The sequence below is a fragment of the Pteronotus mesoamericanus genome, unplaced genomic scaffold, assembly GCF_021234165.1.
Source record: "Pteronotus mesoamericanus isolate MK-2021 breed Mesoamerican mustached bat unplaced genomic scaffold, CSHL_Meso_final contig_182, whole genome shotgun sequence".
Taxonomy (NCBI): domain Eukaryota; kingdom Metazoa; phylum Chordata; class Mammalia; order Chiroptera; family Mormoopidae; genus Pteronotus; species Pteronotus mesoamericanus.
Window position 1 is genome coordinate 30,120,768 of NW_026555078.1, and position 15,839 is coordinate 30,136,606.

The 15,839-nt window shown below is 42.0% G+C and overlaps 1 protein-coding gene across 1 annotated transcript in view; it reads left to right on the plus strand.

The window, feature by feature from the left end:
• Positions 1-1,565: 1,565 nt before the first annotated feature.
• Positions 1,566-15,839, plus strand: part of SLC35F4 (solute carrier family 35 member F4) — a 151,087-nt gene continuing 136,813 nt past the window's right edge. The window contains exon 1 of the mRNA XM_054567508.1: positions 1,566-1,678. Coding sequence (XP_054423483.1) covers positions 1,576-1,678 — 103 coding nt within the window. The 5' untranslated portion in view covers positions 1,566-1,575. The remainder of the gene's footprint in view (positions 1,679-15,839) is intronic.

Consider the following 15,839-nt stretch of genomic DNA (forward strand, 5'->3'; position numbering starts at 1 on the left):
AGCCCAGAAAGCAGGTGTGGGAGGAAATTTATTTCTTTATGAACTTCCTCCCAGGCACAATTGTCCCAGGTTCATTCCACTCTCAAAATCCTGTGCTAGTCTTTGTGTCTGGATGAAAACCCTCAATACATTGTGAAGTTTAATACTGCATTTCAATATGCTTAAACCTATTCATCTTTTTTTAAAAAGCTTGTATATTTCTTCCCTCTGAAGGGCCCACACACAATGTGGAGAATGCTTGAAGGCAGAACGGTGTGATAGGTTGATTGGGGGTTTCTGAGGGGCACTGAAATCCACATGTTTTTGCTTCTCCTCGCCCCCAAACTTTAGAAATGTGAAATCTGGCAGGGATGCCTTACCCTGGCTCTGGGCAGAAGGTAGACACTGATGAGTGACACTCCACCCCTCACCCTCACACACCCTTTTGTTCTGAGATGAAGCTTTGAAGATCATTTAGGAGGCTGTGACTGCAAACTATGAACACAAGAACCATGCCCACTGCTCCTGACGAGCCCGGTGGGTCTCTCGCCAAAGCAGAGTCCCACCAGGGGGAGGTGTTCACTCTCAGCGCAGCCTCAAGGAAAGCCTCTAGCCTGTAGCTAAAACTTTCACCGGCCCAGATAGTCACAGTTTGAAGAGCTTCCCCCTAATTTCGGCAGTAAAAAAGAAAATCATTTCCCCTCAGAGCATTTGGAATGGCAGAACAAACAGGCCGTGCGCAACTGCGTCTCTCAAGCCTTTGATGTTTTCCTGGGGGGTGGGGAGGGGATGGAGGACCCTGGCCTGGCCTATCAGACTTGGTGGCTTGATCTCTAAAAGGCTTTGTGCCCATAATACCTGGATAATCACTCCATGTACCACCTGCTGGGGCTTCATTTTCTTTTCATTTCTTAAAAAAAAAAAAAGACTCTCCGTCTTCTTAGCAAGTTGCGAGTACTGATTAACGCCTGGGGACGCATGCTCATCAGACGACCCCAGGTGACGTAGACGCCGAACCTTAACCAAGTCCCGGGGACGCCCCCCGAGGGGTCATTTCCACCGAACGACAGTGCGCATCTCTCGCATTAACAGGGCTTGGTCCCGCTTGGGTCTCTCTCCCGCCACCGACCCCTTCCCTCCTCCCTGAGGCCCTGCCACCGTCTCACCTTCTCCTCTCCCACACCCCTGGTCAACCATCCCTTCGGTCAGGTGGGTTGGGGGATAACTACTCTCCGGGGAAGGGGCGCAAAAGGGTTAATGATGAGAGTCTGCGGCCAGGTGGGGCGCCCACACCCGCCCCGGCTGCGGTGGGCGTCGGAGGTGAGGGGGCGCTGTTCGGGCAGCAGCGCGCCGGGCGGGAGAGCTGCCAGGCTGACGGAGAGGCCGGCCCGAGTGGGGGCCGCTCCGCCGCCGCCGCCGCCGCCGCCGCTGTGATGCGGAGCCGGTGCTGCGCCGGGCGGTGGAGTCAGAGCCCGGGCGCGGGAGCACGAGCTGCAGCATCGACACCGGAGGCGGCGGTGGCACCTGCACCAGCTCCCGGGCCCCGCGCTGCACTCTCCGCCCCGCCGCGCCCGGGGCCGCCGCCCGGCGCTCTCTATGGATGTCAAGGCGGCCCCCAACGGGGTGGCCACCATCGAGGACCGGATCTTGCGAATCACAGGCTACTATGGCTATTACCCGGGTTACTCCAGCCAGAAAAGTAAGACGCCGTGGGCTGCCCTGCTCGAGGCGCCAGAGAGGGGTGGGATGACGGAGGGTTAAGCGCGGTCCGGACACCTGCAGCCTTGCCTGCGCTGCCAATGCCACCCTCCCGGCCGTGCGGCCACTGGGTAAAAAGTGTGTGCGCTGTCCTCGGTGCTGAACCATTGAAGAGAAATGGGGCCCTGGGGTTTCCTCCTAGGAGTTTGGAAACAATCGCAGCCTTCGGGGCAAAGGCGCAGAGGGGACCGGGTGAGCGCTCTAGACGACCGTCGGCCCGCTCACTCCTGGCTTATTTACGACCCGAGGAGGCTAACATGGCTGTTTACTTAGCGGATAGTCAACGCTTGGGGTTGCACTCCCCGAAAGCCCCTACTGGGTGCCAGGCTGCGGGCGGGGCGCTGGGCACGTAGGCTGGATGGGTTCGGGGGTGGGGCCAGCCGGGCGCGGGCGGTCCAGACTTGGGTCCCGGCGCCGGCTGGGTTAGCCTGCTTTTTCCGGGCTGCGGAGACGTTGCCAGCGCGGGAATTACTCCTGTTAGAACGTCTTTGGGAGGTTCTCTCTCATGGGCAGAGAAAGAACCTGCTCACGTCTCCGAGTTTCGAGTCCTCGGAGCTTGGAGCCAGAAATTCAAACACACGACGGCGGGGAGGAGGGATGGTGGTGGAGGCGCGACAGGGCCACCAGCCTGCACTGCCTGCCGCACGTCGCGGCTTCTTCCGAGTCCCAGCGGGCCGTTCTGTTCGGTACCATCTTTCTTCTGGCTAAGCGAGGTCCTGCGGCGCGGATGCTTTCACGGTTCCGGAGCAGGTTCTGAGGGAAGAGCTATGAGGTGCGCTCTACCCTGGTCCCCTTCCCCGTCACACAAACCCACTGTCTATATTTACTGGGGTTAGTTCTGCCAACCAACCGAAGTGGAGCTCGTTTTTCTTTCTCTACAGGGGGAGTAAGCTGCGGCTTAATTCCCATGCAGGTGGGGTTTCACTTTTTCTCTATCAATACATTTTTGTCGCAATGGATAGAGCTTAAATGATGTTTTTGCTGTTATTTTTAACCAGAAGGCTTGGAAGATCCTAGAAGTATTTCTGATTGGTATTTTTTTTCTGTGATATTTTGGGGTTCAATCAACATTACAGTTTCTCTGAAGCACACCAACCCTGACACGTGACCAGAAAACACTTTGTTTTTCACGTAGCTTTCTCCCCTACGACGCTCCATCTCTATTGAATAATAACCCAAGCCCTTTCTTCCATGATATTTACATAAAAAATATCTGTGTAAAGATATTTTCTATTACACAGATATTTTCTATTTTAATATTTCATTTGGCTTCAGGGAAGGCCTATGTGATTTGGATGGTTTCTGTCTAGCTGCTTTTAGCCTTAGAGGCTTACATTATTCATTTTCCATACAAAAGTAATTATATAGTGTTAGAAATTTCTGGAAAGAAAATAGCATGCTGTGGAATGCAGTTTGAAGTTTTTGTAATCTAGACTCAAAAACTCCTGTTTTTCCTATTGGCATAGGGTTTCTTTTTTAGTCCTAGAAGGTTAGGTGAAGGCACTAGCATACCATGTGGAGATTCTGTAAATATTTTAATTAGGAACCATGGATTTTGGTTGCTTAGAGAAAGTAGAAGCTGTCTGTGAAATTACAAGACTTGGAATAGAATATTGTTATAATTTTTATAACAATGGAACTTTGGTTAAATAAAGAACAAACCAAAAAGAATACCCAAAAGAAGTGGCATTCTAAATAAAGACATGTTCATATTATCTTTTTGTACTTGCTCAAATAGGTGCACGTATTTCATTTGCCATAGAGTAACAAGACAAAAAGAGGGACACACATTGGCCAAGACAGTAACCAAAGCTAAAAAGAACATAGATGCATTTGGCATAGTTATCTGTGACAGACACTTACCTAACTTCAGGCAAGAGAGTTCAAACAGTGAAGGCAGAGAAACTCACAAGGACAGAGAATTATGTGAGTAAATAACTTTCCAGGTTCTTGTGCTTGCAGAGGTAGAGACAGATTTGCCACTTCGCACAGGGAAAGGCTAGGAGAGGAGGGAGCTGGAAGAGGGCCAGGCAGCCAAACGCCATGAAATAATCCTGCCCTTAATTCAGGCTTCAACTAGTAAACAAACACATTGAAGCAAACCAGTACAATATGGTCAATTGATTTAGCTGTTATCAGGAATGAACAACAGCTTGGGGGAAGTCTGTAGGGATATATTTATGAAAACGCTGCGGTGAGGAGTATATATGTAGAAGCAAGGCGACTCTCCCATTTTTCTGGCTGGTCACATATGAGGCCTTAAGGATGGGATGATCTCTTGACACCTATGTTGTTTACCTTTTTAGAGGTAGGCGTGAACTTACCTGAGAATATGCATCAATGTTAAGCCTTGTATCAGGGCATTCTGCTGCCACCCCTGCCAATCAGGAAGATGAGTACCTTGCCCGGAACAAATTCTCGTAGCCAGGCTTATATAAAATACATATATATTTTATTCAGATACATATATATAGTACAGAGATGATTAAAGCGTTTGTCTAGCCTGGAGCTACTTATGTTCTGCTAGGAGAAATAGATCTAGTCATTCAACAGGTGTTCACTGAGCACTTCCTATGTGCCAGGAATACATCAATGAGCAAAATGGACAAAAGTATTTTCTTTGTTAGAGGTTAAGTTCTAGTGGGAGGAGACAGACAAATAATAAATAGATTATGGGATATATTTCAAGGTAATTGCTGCTTTAAAAAATCACAACATTGTAAAAAGGGTTTAAAAATTCTGAGGAAGACAGCAATTGTGAAAGTTTTAAATAAGGTGGTAAGATAGGGCCTCACTAAGGAGGTCTCAACTGAGCTAAGACTGGAAGATGTGAGGGAGTTAGCTGAGTGGGCATTGGGAAGAGGAGATTTCAGGCAGAGAGAATAGCTGGTGCAAAGCTCCAAGGTAGAGCATACCTGGCCTGCTAGAGAAAGAGCAAGGAGGCCTGCACAGATGGAATGAGTTGAACAATCGGGAGAGTGGTTGGAGATGAGGTCACCGTGGATACCGGGGTCAAATGAGGTGGGGTCTTAGAGGCCATTGTAAGTCCTTTGGCTTCTACTGTGAAATGGGGAGTCTTTGCAGGATTTTGAGAGAAGAGTGATGTGACTTGATTTACCTTTCAAAAGGATCGATATGACTGCTTTACTGGGGTGGAGGTGGAAGCAGAAAGACTAGTAAGTATGTTATTGTAATTACCTGGGTGAAAGATGATGGTGGTTTGAGTCAGAGTAGCAGCAGTAGATGTGATGTGGTCAGATTCTGGTATGTATTCGAAATTAGAGCCAATAGAGTGTCCTGATGGATCGGATATGGTATTTCCAAGAGAGAGAGGAGTAAGAAGTAATCTCATCTTTTCTGACTGGACCAAGGTTGAACTGCCAGTGGCTGAAGTGTGGACGTCTTCAAGGTAGAGAGGTTTAGGGGGTTATGGAAGAAGAATAACTTTTCAGAAAGATTGAATGTAATTGGAGATGTTGAATAAGCCTGGAGATGTCTGATTGGAGAGATAAAGTTGGGTTTTTCCAGCATTTGGATGTTATCTAAAGCTAAAGACTGATGAGATCTGCAAGGAATGAATGTACATAGAGAAGAGAAGAGGAGCAAGAACTAAACTGTGGTGTACTCAGACATTGAGAGACTGGGGAGAAGAGGAGGAGCCATTAAAAGACACCAAGAAGGAGCTCCCAAGAAGGTAGGAGAAAAACCAGAACCTGTGGTACCCTGGAAGCCAGTGAAGAGTTTCAGAGAGAAGGGATTAGCTGCATCCATTGCTGCTGAAAGGTCAAGTAAAATGAAGACTGATAACTGACCATGAGTTTGGCAACAGAGTGTTACTAGTGACCTTAAAAAGAGCAGGTACAGTAGCATAAGATGGATTAGAATGTGTTTAGGGAGAATTAGAGGAAGAGATTGGAAAATGTGAGCATAGACAGCTCTTCAAGGATTTTTATGCAAAGGGGAAGAGAAGAAATGGGGATAATGGTGTTAAGAAAGTCTTTTTTTTTTAAGATGGGGGAAATAACAGCACGTTTGCATGCACATGAGAATGACTCAGTAGAGAAAGAAAAATTAGTGAGTTGGAGAGGGAGGGTATCAAATTTAGTGCATAAGGAAGGGACATTGCTTTACTTTAGATAAGAGCATAGATATAGGGCAGAGTGTGTGGGCGCAGCTCTTGGAACATGGATAACTGAGATGGTGGGAGTCTGTTGAGCTTTCTTCTGGTTGCTTCAGTTTTCTCCAAATAGGAAGTAAAGTCATCCACTGAGTGGGGATTTGGTAGGAGGTGGTAGGGGTAGGAGGAGAAAAAAATGGTGTGAATAGTTAAATACAGAGAATGCATGAAATGGAGAAGTAGAGTAAACTTGTCTGGCCTCCTTAAAGGGCCCACTTAAAGTTTCTGGTCACAAATTTAACGTGAGGCCAACCACTTGGTTATTGTATTCATTCACATAGTGGAAGCATGGAGCAAGTGAAGAGAAAGATTTAACTAGAGTTGCAAAATATCCAATGAGTATAATAAAATAATAGGGTGAAAGGAGTTGTGAATGTATGCAATAAAGTTATTACTGTAATGATTGATCATAGAATTTAAAGCTGGTAAGTAAAGGAGAGAGGACATTAAGATGCTGGATGGGGGGAGAGTGAAAAGTGGTGGGATCAATGGATTGGAAATCTCCATGGGATCAAAGGCATGTGGCAGTTAGCTGAGAGACAAGGGGTGGTGGTCAAAACGTAAGAGTGTTATATATCATAAGAAGCCATTTCTAAAACTCAAGTCAAAGAATAAATTCATTTTGTTTTATTGTATTCCATTATTGATATTTTGGGGCAAGCCTTCTTTTTGTGTTTGTGTAGGAGGCAGTATGTTAATGTATAGTGAACTAAACCATAGTGGTTTGGAAATTGATGTCTACTTTTAAACCTGCCAGCAACTGACTCTGAGACCTGGGACACTTCTGTCTGTACACATCAGTTTCCTTGTTTGTAAAAAAAGAAGGTAGGAGTCACTCTCAGAACAAAACTGAAAGTCAGCTTTGACAGCCTTTAAAACATCTCCCTCTGCGCAGAAGAATCTCACTCAGTAAACTCCAGTAGTACAGCACCTCTGCTCACTCCATCTTCTGTCTCAGACAGTGGCCAGTTGCCTCTCTTTGTTCTATGCCGGCCTTGTGTTTTTCCTATACTCCATAAGGGACCAGGTTCTGTGGTTATTGTCTATTGGTAGTTGAATAGTTATGGTAAAACTTTTCCCCCTTGCCCCGATCCTATTTCTGAACATCCTGTGTCCAAAAAGAACTCTGCTAACTTCTATCTCCTCTGGCTCTCTGACTTCAACTGCTGCTATGACTTAGCATTTCCCAAGGGCCCAGGGTCAGCCATCTCTTCTCACTCTTCACTTTGCCAGTGTCAGCTCATTCAATCCCATGGCTTTTCCACCTTGCACATGGCTGTATTTCTAGGTCCATGCTTTCTGAACCTGGACCCAAATATCAAACTTCCTACTAGAATTTCTACCTGGATGTTCTCCAGATATGTCATATGAAAAACTAAATTCATCATCCTGTCCATAAATGTGCCTCATTATTGCTACTATTATTATTATTAAGCTTCTACTATCTATATCTGAGCAATCGCCCAGAAACCTGGAGTTATCTTCAAACTCTGCTCTTTCCCCACACCCCATTTTCAGTTAACTGTCCTACCGCAAATATGTGCTTTCTGTCCCTATTTTGACTGCCTTGGTTCTATCCATCACATCTTTGGCCCTGCCTCAAATCCTTCTGATCCAGTAAGCATACCTTAATAACATTTAATTCCCTAAAATGCAAATCTGCTCACCTCATTCCCCTGATCAATTGCCTGAAATAAATCTTCATTTTCTGCGGAATAAAGTCCAAATTCCTTAACATGCCACAACCTGAGCCTATCTTACATTGTTCTATTTTAGTACACATTTCCCCACTAATTGCCAAAGCAATGCATACTTAATACAGAAAATCTGGAAGGCAGAGAAGCAAACAGAGATTAAAACAAAATTACACATAATTTCTCCACCCAGAGGTGACTCATGTTAACATTTTGGCTAATATTAGATACATGCAAATGCATAAAAAGCATTTTTTTTTTACTGAAATAAAAATTCATACTGAACATTTCTCTCATTGGTATATATATTTGTAATAACTTAATGTATGCATAGTCTTCCATATATTTAAGCACCTTAATCAAGTTAAGTTGTTGGATTTTTAGTCTAATTTTTCTTTTTAATTTCACATCCCACATGGCCTCCCCAAACTCTGGTCATAGTCTCATTAAGCAGCTCACTATTTTCATACCATTATTGGAACTCAGCGCCTGTGTGCACTATGGCCAGGAATGGCTTCCTCTCCTGTTTCCTTCATCACACTCTGGAAACCTATTTATCATTAAAGGCTGAATTTATATATGCTGCCCTCTGTAAAGCTTCCCGATTGCTTCAGGCTGGGCTAATCTTCCCTCTGTGCTTCTGCAATACTGTGTTCCCACCCCTGCGCCAGCATTTGGCCCCTATTTTGGGCTGTTTACACCAGCCTATCTCACCCACAGAGCTGGGGAGGGCAAGGACTTATCTGTACTTATTTCCCTCTTACACAAAGTGACATTCTGAGAGCTCAGTAAAATTTATTGTACTAGTGGATGAATGATTACAGTTGCCTTTGAAGAAATTAGAGAGGTAATTATTTTCATGCAGAAAAAAAGAGTATACCATAGTAGTGTTGGAGGGAAATATTAAAAAATTTGCTAGCTATGAATGAATCAAATAGATGTGCTTATTCAAAGAATGAGAATAAATCAAATGGTATTTTATGATCTCTTTACCTTTGCGGTTATAACTTCTGCATTTGTGTCTTTCCTATTTCCTTCATAATGTTTTCTGTGCTTAAATGAGGGGGAAGGCAATTTTTAAAAATACAGAGTAGTTATAAAGTTACTAGAACTATAAGAAATAAAATGTGTCCCCCACCAAAGTAGCTACTACTGGTCTTCATGGTTCAATATTAATATAACCCTCAAGCACTCTAACTGGAGTAAATTATTAAACTGTCTCTTACTGTTGAAAAGCACCAACCATTTCTCTCAGTTCATACTCTGTTTACATCCTGATAATAACAAAGTTATCACCTGTTATTTTATGCTTCTTTTTATATGATAGGTAGTATTTTACAGTTATAATTACCATTGGTATGTAGTATTGAGAAGTTTTTATGACAAAGTTTTTAACTATGACATATAAGACCTATGTTGATCCTGAATACCATTGCACACGTTAGTGATGTTGGATAATGTGGTAGTTTCTACAATGTTAATTTTGATGTATATTTTTAATTTAAAATGTAAATTTACATATAAACTGGATACTTGTATTATAAAATATTACTTCCACTACTAGATAACAGGTGGGTTTAACATTAAGTTCAGATATATTTTCTTTAGAAAGTCTATATAAGACTTGCTTGAGGCCATGAGGTCTAATGCAAAGTCCACAAGACCCTGCTCTGCTACTTGCTAGCCTTTTAAATCGCATAACTTGACCTCTCAGATCAACAATTTTGTTCTTGGAAAATGGGCATAATAATAGTTGCTTCAGGGGTCATTGGGAGGATTATGTAAGATAATGTATATAGAATGTTTGGCGTGATGCCCAGTTTAATATATGGAAGCTATTATGACTATGGAGGAAACCAATAGAATCAGCTTCATAATTTCAAAGAGCCTTGCTCACTTTTCATATTCAATGTTGTTCTTTGAAGTGTTACTGAAAATTGTGTTACAGCAATGTTAAAGAAAATTTACAAATTATTCAAGTTCACAATGGCTTTTACTTTTGGATGCTGGGATATTGCTTTCCACTCCTTACTCCTTTCTGGTCTGGCTTTCCAGGTGCTGCAACTGAAAGGAGCAGGCGTACCTGGATGGGCCCTAGGGATAGTTTACAGTGGGCTGGAGACCATGTGATGAGGTTATTTCCACAGGGCTGATCCAAAGGAGACAAATCTAGGACCTAGGGATGACAGACAGGTCTGTCTGTCTGGAGATATTGACACCCAGACATCAAAAAGCAGAGGGGAATATGGGGTGGAGAAGGGAGGGGAATTGGGGAGAGTGAGAAGAGGGGACTAGGTAGGGTTAAATAGGATTGGGAGGACAAACAGATGGAAAGGAAGGGAAGGATTAATTTGGGGTCATTCTGTTGGAAATTGTATTGCCTTTTTTATTTTGATGATTTTATTTATTTACTTTTAGAGAGAGGGGAAGGGAGGGAGAGAGAAAGAGGGAGAGAAACATCATATGCGAGAGATACACCAATCAGTTGCCTCTTGCACACCCCCAACGGGGTCCTGGCCTGCAACACAGGCATGAGCCCTGACTGGGAATCGAACCTTTCAGCCCACAGGCCCGCACCCAACCCACTGAGCCACACCAGCCAGGGCTGTATTGTTCCCTGTATATGTGGAGTATTAAAGAGGAAGTTCCCTTTTTGGCTATTTATTAGCAGCAAACATAGCAGGGTATTTTATGTTCTACTTTAAAAAATACATTATTATGTCATGAACACCTTTACATATTTCTTCATAGTCTTAATTAAGTATAAAAGTTATAATTTTTTAAGTTATAAAGTATTTAATTAACAGATACAGAGGAATATAGATAAAAAGGAAAATGATTTTATGACCCCAACACAGCTACTGCTATTTTGGTTAATTTCCTTCCAATCTTCCAAATGCATATAGGGTTGCACTTGATTTATTCACAAGTACAAACTATAGTGTAGTCATAATTCTGATAGGTGTACAATTTTGTCCCCTGCTTCTTTTCCACTTAATGTATTAGGATAAGCATTTTCATGTTTTTGCATTTATCTACTATGAGAGGTTGGAATTAAATTCTCCTTTCAGAGATCTTTTCTAAAAAAATGTAGGCAAGCTGGTTCTCATTTATTTGAGACTAAGTAAAATGGGAAACCTGGAGTGTTACTGAGGGGTTGCTTAATTTCTAGTCACAGGATTGCACTTGAACTAGCTTAAGCAAAAGTCGAAGCCATTGAAGGGATACTCCAGTCTCCCATTGGTTTTAAGGGCAGGGATAAAGAAAAAGTAGGATAAGCTTGCATAGGTGCTGGGGGGCTGCAGTGAAGATGTGAAGCCCTCTTTCTTTGCCCCTTACCTCTTTTTCTGGCACATCATCTCCATTCTTGTTCTTGCTGCAGGTTGGCTTTCTCTACTTTCTTGTCCAAGTGGCTGCACATAGCCTCTGTCAGCAGTTCCAGTGCTTATATGTTTTTTACTCAAGAGAGCGGACAGATTGAGCAAGAGTCTTTTACCTCTAAGTCCAGATTCCTGGGGAATGGGAACTGGCCCTGTTGGTGTCATGTGCACACTCTTGATCCTTTTATTGACTGTGGTGGTTTGGGGCAGGGTCATGCTACCCAGCCATGGCTGCCCCAGGATCTCTCCAGTAACCCTATCGACTGTGGAGGAAGAGGAATTTTATGGAAAAAAGAAGTGATGGGCAGGACAGGATGGTCAACTTAATAGCTATTTGGTTCACAGAGTTTTGTGTAAAGTTTTTCATATCAAATTGTAGGCTTCATTAATGATTGATCTTTTCTTTCTTCTGGTCTGGATAGCCCTTAGAATATATTCAAGTAATAGTCAATGAAGGTATAGACACTGCATTCCTATAAACAGAAAATCCAAGTGTCTGTTTAGAGTATAAATCTCTAGGGAGTTCTGTTTAAAAATTACCCAGCCAATACTGTAGACTGCTTACTAAGTTTTATGGAAGTGCTACTGGTTACATCAAGTTTGGAAGAAATATTTCTTTTTCTAGGCCAGATAGAGCAACACACCAGTTTCTTCAGACTATTGAGAATGACATTTAATATCCTATATTTTAAACAGGGATTAAAATTACACTATCCTATAATCTGGGATTTTCTATATTTTGTCCTGGGCTAACACCAGGATGGCAACTAGTGAGGTGTCAATAATGGTTTTAATGGTTCAGAAAACCAGACATACTAAGGATGCTTTATCCCTTGAGAAAGTTAAGGTTCCTAAGGATCCTTAGAGCCTACAGATTTTTGTTGTTGACATCTTGCTAAGCCTCAGGTCATGTGATTTTGGTGCCTTGTGTTTTTGTTCATTCCCACATGTAATTATACGCATTCTAGAGGAAAAATGCAGATCAAATGAGTTAGCCATTTGCAGTACCATCTTCCCTGCTGGGGTTATGGTGGTGGTTCTAAAGACTCCATGCACATATCTACTTTCAAGGACTTTTTTAGAATGAAATATATTACAAGTTGAAGACTTTTAATTTTTCCTTTTTTTTTAAAAAATCCCTGGACAGTCAGTCACCTCGTAGAATTGGTCATGCTTTAATCACAGACTCTTACATCACCCTTTTCTCTTTTTCTTTTTTGATTTAATCTTTATTGTATTTTTTCCATTACCATTTAGTCCCCTTATACCTCCTCCCCCCTGCGATCACCACACTGTTGTCCATGTCCATGAGTCCTTTTTGCTTTTTGCTAAATCTCTATACTCCCTAACCACGCCCCCCACTACCTGTCATCTGCTTTCTATCTATAAGTCTGTCCCCATTTTCCTTGTTAGTTCAGTTTGTTCATTAGATTCCACATATGAGTGAAATCATATTGTATTTGTAGTTCTCTGACTGGTTATTTCTTCCTTTATTTTTATAAAAATTGTAAGCACCCGAAGGGGGAGCTTCTCGTCTTGCCCTTTCTAGTCCTCATCCATGTATCTGCCTTTGTGATCTTTTGAAAACATTCTTTGAATCATGCCATTCCTCTTGGTTAAAGACTTAGTGACTTCTTGTATCTCTTCAGAAAACCATGAAATCTTAAACCCAGCCTACAAACTCTTAACATGGTCGGATTCGTCAGGGGCACCACACCTCCATGCCCTCCTTACGCTTTGCTCAGGCTGGCTTGTGCTCCAGGCACCCTTCCTTTCCCTGGGCTGGTGAGCAAGCTCCTCCCTCTTCCTGGTGTTACCTGGCTGGTGCCAAGACATCTCTCAGGTCTCATATTAAATGCCACTGCCTCAGAGAGACCTTTCCAGTTTTATACCTCTCCCGTCTCATGCACTTTTTCTTTATAACCTTTACTACAAACTGCAGTTACAATTCGTGTTGCTTCTTGTGACTGTTTAATATCTTACCTGCTCATGTACCCAGCACACACAATAGTGCCTATGCACTCCATAAATATTTGTTGCATGCTTAAGCCTTGTTAGAAATTGAGTTGACTTTTTATTTCTTTTATCCTTACTCGAGGACATTTCTTTTAAAAGATATAATTTATATATTTTTAGAGAGAGGGACAGGGAGAGAGAAAGAGAAGGAGAGAAATATTGGATGCACCCAGACTGGGGACTGAACCCACAACCCAGGCATGTGCCCTGGCTGGGAAATGAACCATGGATCTTTCACTTTGCGGGATGACGCCCAACCAACTGAGCCACACTGGTCAGGGCAATGTTTTTCTTTTTCTTTTCTTTTTCAAATTGCTTTTAGAGAGGATGTGAGAGAGACACACACACATTAATGCAAGAAAGAAGTATCCATTGGTTGCCCCCTGTACATACCTGTACAGGACATTCTACATGCCTGGACTAGGGATTGAACTTGCAATTTAGGTGTGTGCCCTGGCTGGGAATGAACTGCAACCTTTCAGTTATAGCATGAAGCTCCAACAAACTGAGCCACATTAGCCAGGGCAAGGAGACTTTTTTTTAAATCAACATTTTATTTGGAACATTTTTAGACTTAAAAACAAGCTGCAAAGATAATTGAGAGTTCCTGTATACCCCTCACCTGGTTTCCCCCATTATTATCACTTAACATTACCAATGTATATTTGTCAGAACTGAGGAACCAGTATTGGCAATTTATCATTTATTAAAATCAAGGCTTTATTTAGATTTCACTCGTTTTTCCATTTAGGTTCTCTTTCTGTTCCAGTATCCAGTCCAGGATTCTGCATTACACTTAGTCGTCATATCTCTTAAATAGGCTTTTAATGCATTGAATTTGAAAATATAATTTTAATTTTATATGAACTTCCTGGATGGTTTTTTAGGGCTTAAATCAGATCACATTTAAAAATTTAACTGCTAGTTTTCAAGGTGACATTAGATTAAATTCATGTTCGAAATGAGCTATGACTTAGCATGGTAATTATGTAGTACCTTAGAGGGCTGTTCTATAGTACAGAAGAATAGTTTTTAGCATTTCTGCTTGTTAACATTTCAGGGGACACAGACCTCTTTGAAAATCTAAATAAAGCTATAAATTACCCTTCCCCCCAAAATGCACATATACACCAAACATTTTTTATGTAGCTTATTTTTTTGTTACACTAGAAATTTATTATTTTACAGGAACAGGTTATGGAAATGATAATTCCAACAAATTGTACCTGTTTATTTTATTTTATGAGAATGGGTGCAAGATTTAATAGCAATGCTGAAAAATTGAAATAATTCAAATGTGCTAACTAAAATAAACATGAACTTTAGTTTTATTCAGAAGTGAATTTTATTAAGAAAGCTCTTGCAGTTTGGATTGAATAAGAAGCTGAGTTTTTGGGGTAGTTTTAGGCATAGGAATATGCAGTTCATCTTTGACATCCAGTTGACTCCAACTTGATTAGAATTTTAACACTTTCTAAAAACTCCAACTTACAAGGCTATGAGGTAGCAGATAAAGTTAGAGATCCTATAACTTATTTTGCAGAAAGAGGCTGAATTTGTATCAAGATACACCAGAATTCTCATGGACTCTTCCAGTTGAATTAATGTCACATCATTTCATTTGTACTCAAGTCAATGAAGTCATCTTGGAGGTGATATTGGCATCATCCAGGCTGTTTTTGTCAGCGGAGAAATGATGATGAAGTCATGTTTCAATTTTAAGGTTGTCTGAGCAGAATTTGCCTTCAAATATATCCTGCAGTGTATCCAAACACCTCTGGACTGTTTGTCTGCACAGACATTTTATGATATGTTATTATTCTGGATCTTTATTTTCTTGAGGTGTGTTTCCAAAAGCACATGTAATTTTCAGCTCCATAATAATAATGACCTTAAACCTTCCAATGAAAAAATGTATTGTTTTATTATCTATGAAGTAAGGAAAGTGAAGAATGAACTTCTCCTTATTGAACTGACTGTTCTAAGGATGTGCTTCTTTTTTCTCCCTGTTAAAAAACAACAACAATAAAATTTAACAGAGTAAATTTGAGGATCTAACTGGCTTTATTAAGTGACTCATGAACCAGGCAACATCCCACCTAACAAATAGAAGGGTACTCCAAGGGGTTGTACAAAGTAGAAGGCTTTTATAGTAAGAAGGGTAGGACAAGCGAGCTATTAGCAAAAGAAAATAAAGCATTATTCTTAAACCAGGGCATCTTTTGGAGGGAACAGCAAGGGTTTTTAACCCTCATTTAGATTACCTCTTCTTTCTGTGGGGGATGGAGAAGGCCCATGTGACAGTTACTTTACTGGTGCTTGACCAGAAAATTCCAGATTAATTAATCAAGTTACATTTCTGGGGGAGGCTGTAACTGTGATTAGATCAGGTATTAAATCTAAGGTTGGGGAATTCTGGTCAAAATGGCTGCGTGGGCAGACATGGCTCACCTCCTCACACAGCCACATCAAAATCATAACTAAAATATAGAACAATCATCACTCAGAAATGTCAGAAATCAAGTTGAAGTTTGACAACTACCAAGTTAATGAAACCACATCCATCCAGACTGGTAGGAAGGGTGCAGATGTGGAACGACTGGTCCCTCATCCACATATAGTGGGGAAAAATTAGGGAGGAATATTTAGGGAGTGAGAAGTCCCAGCCCCATGCCAGACCCTCCAGCCCATGGTTCCAGTGTTAAGAAGATAAGTCCCCACAACTTCTGGCTGCAAAATCAGAGGGGATTGAATCAGTGGAAGAGACTCCTGGAGTCTCAAGCAGTTCCTCTTAAAGAACCCACGCATAGATTCACCTACTCAGACTCACTCACT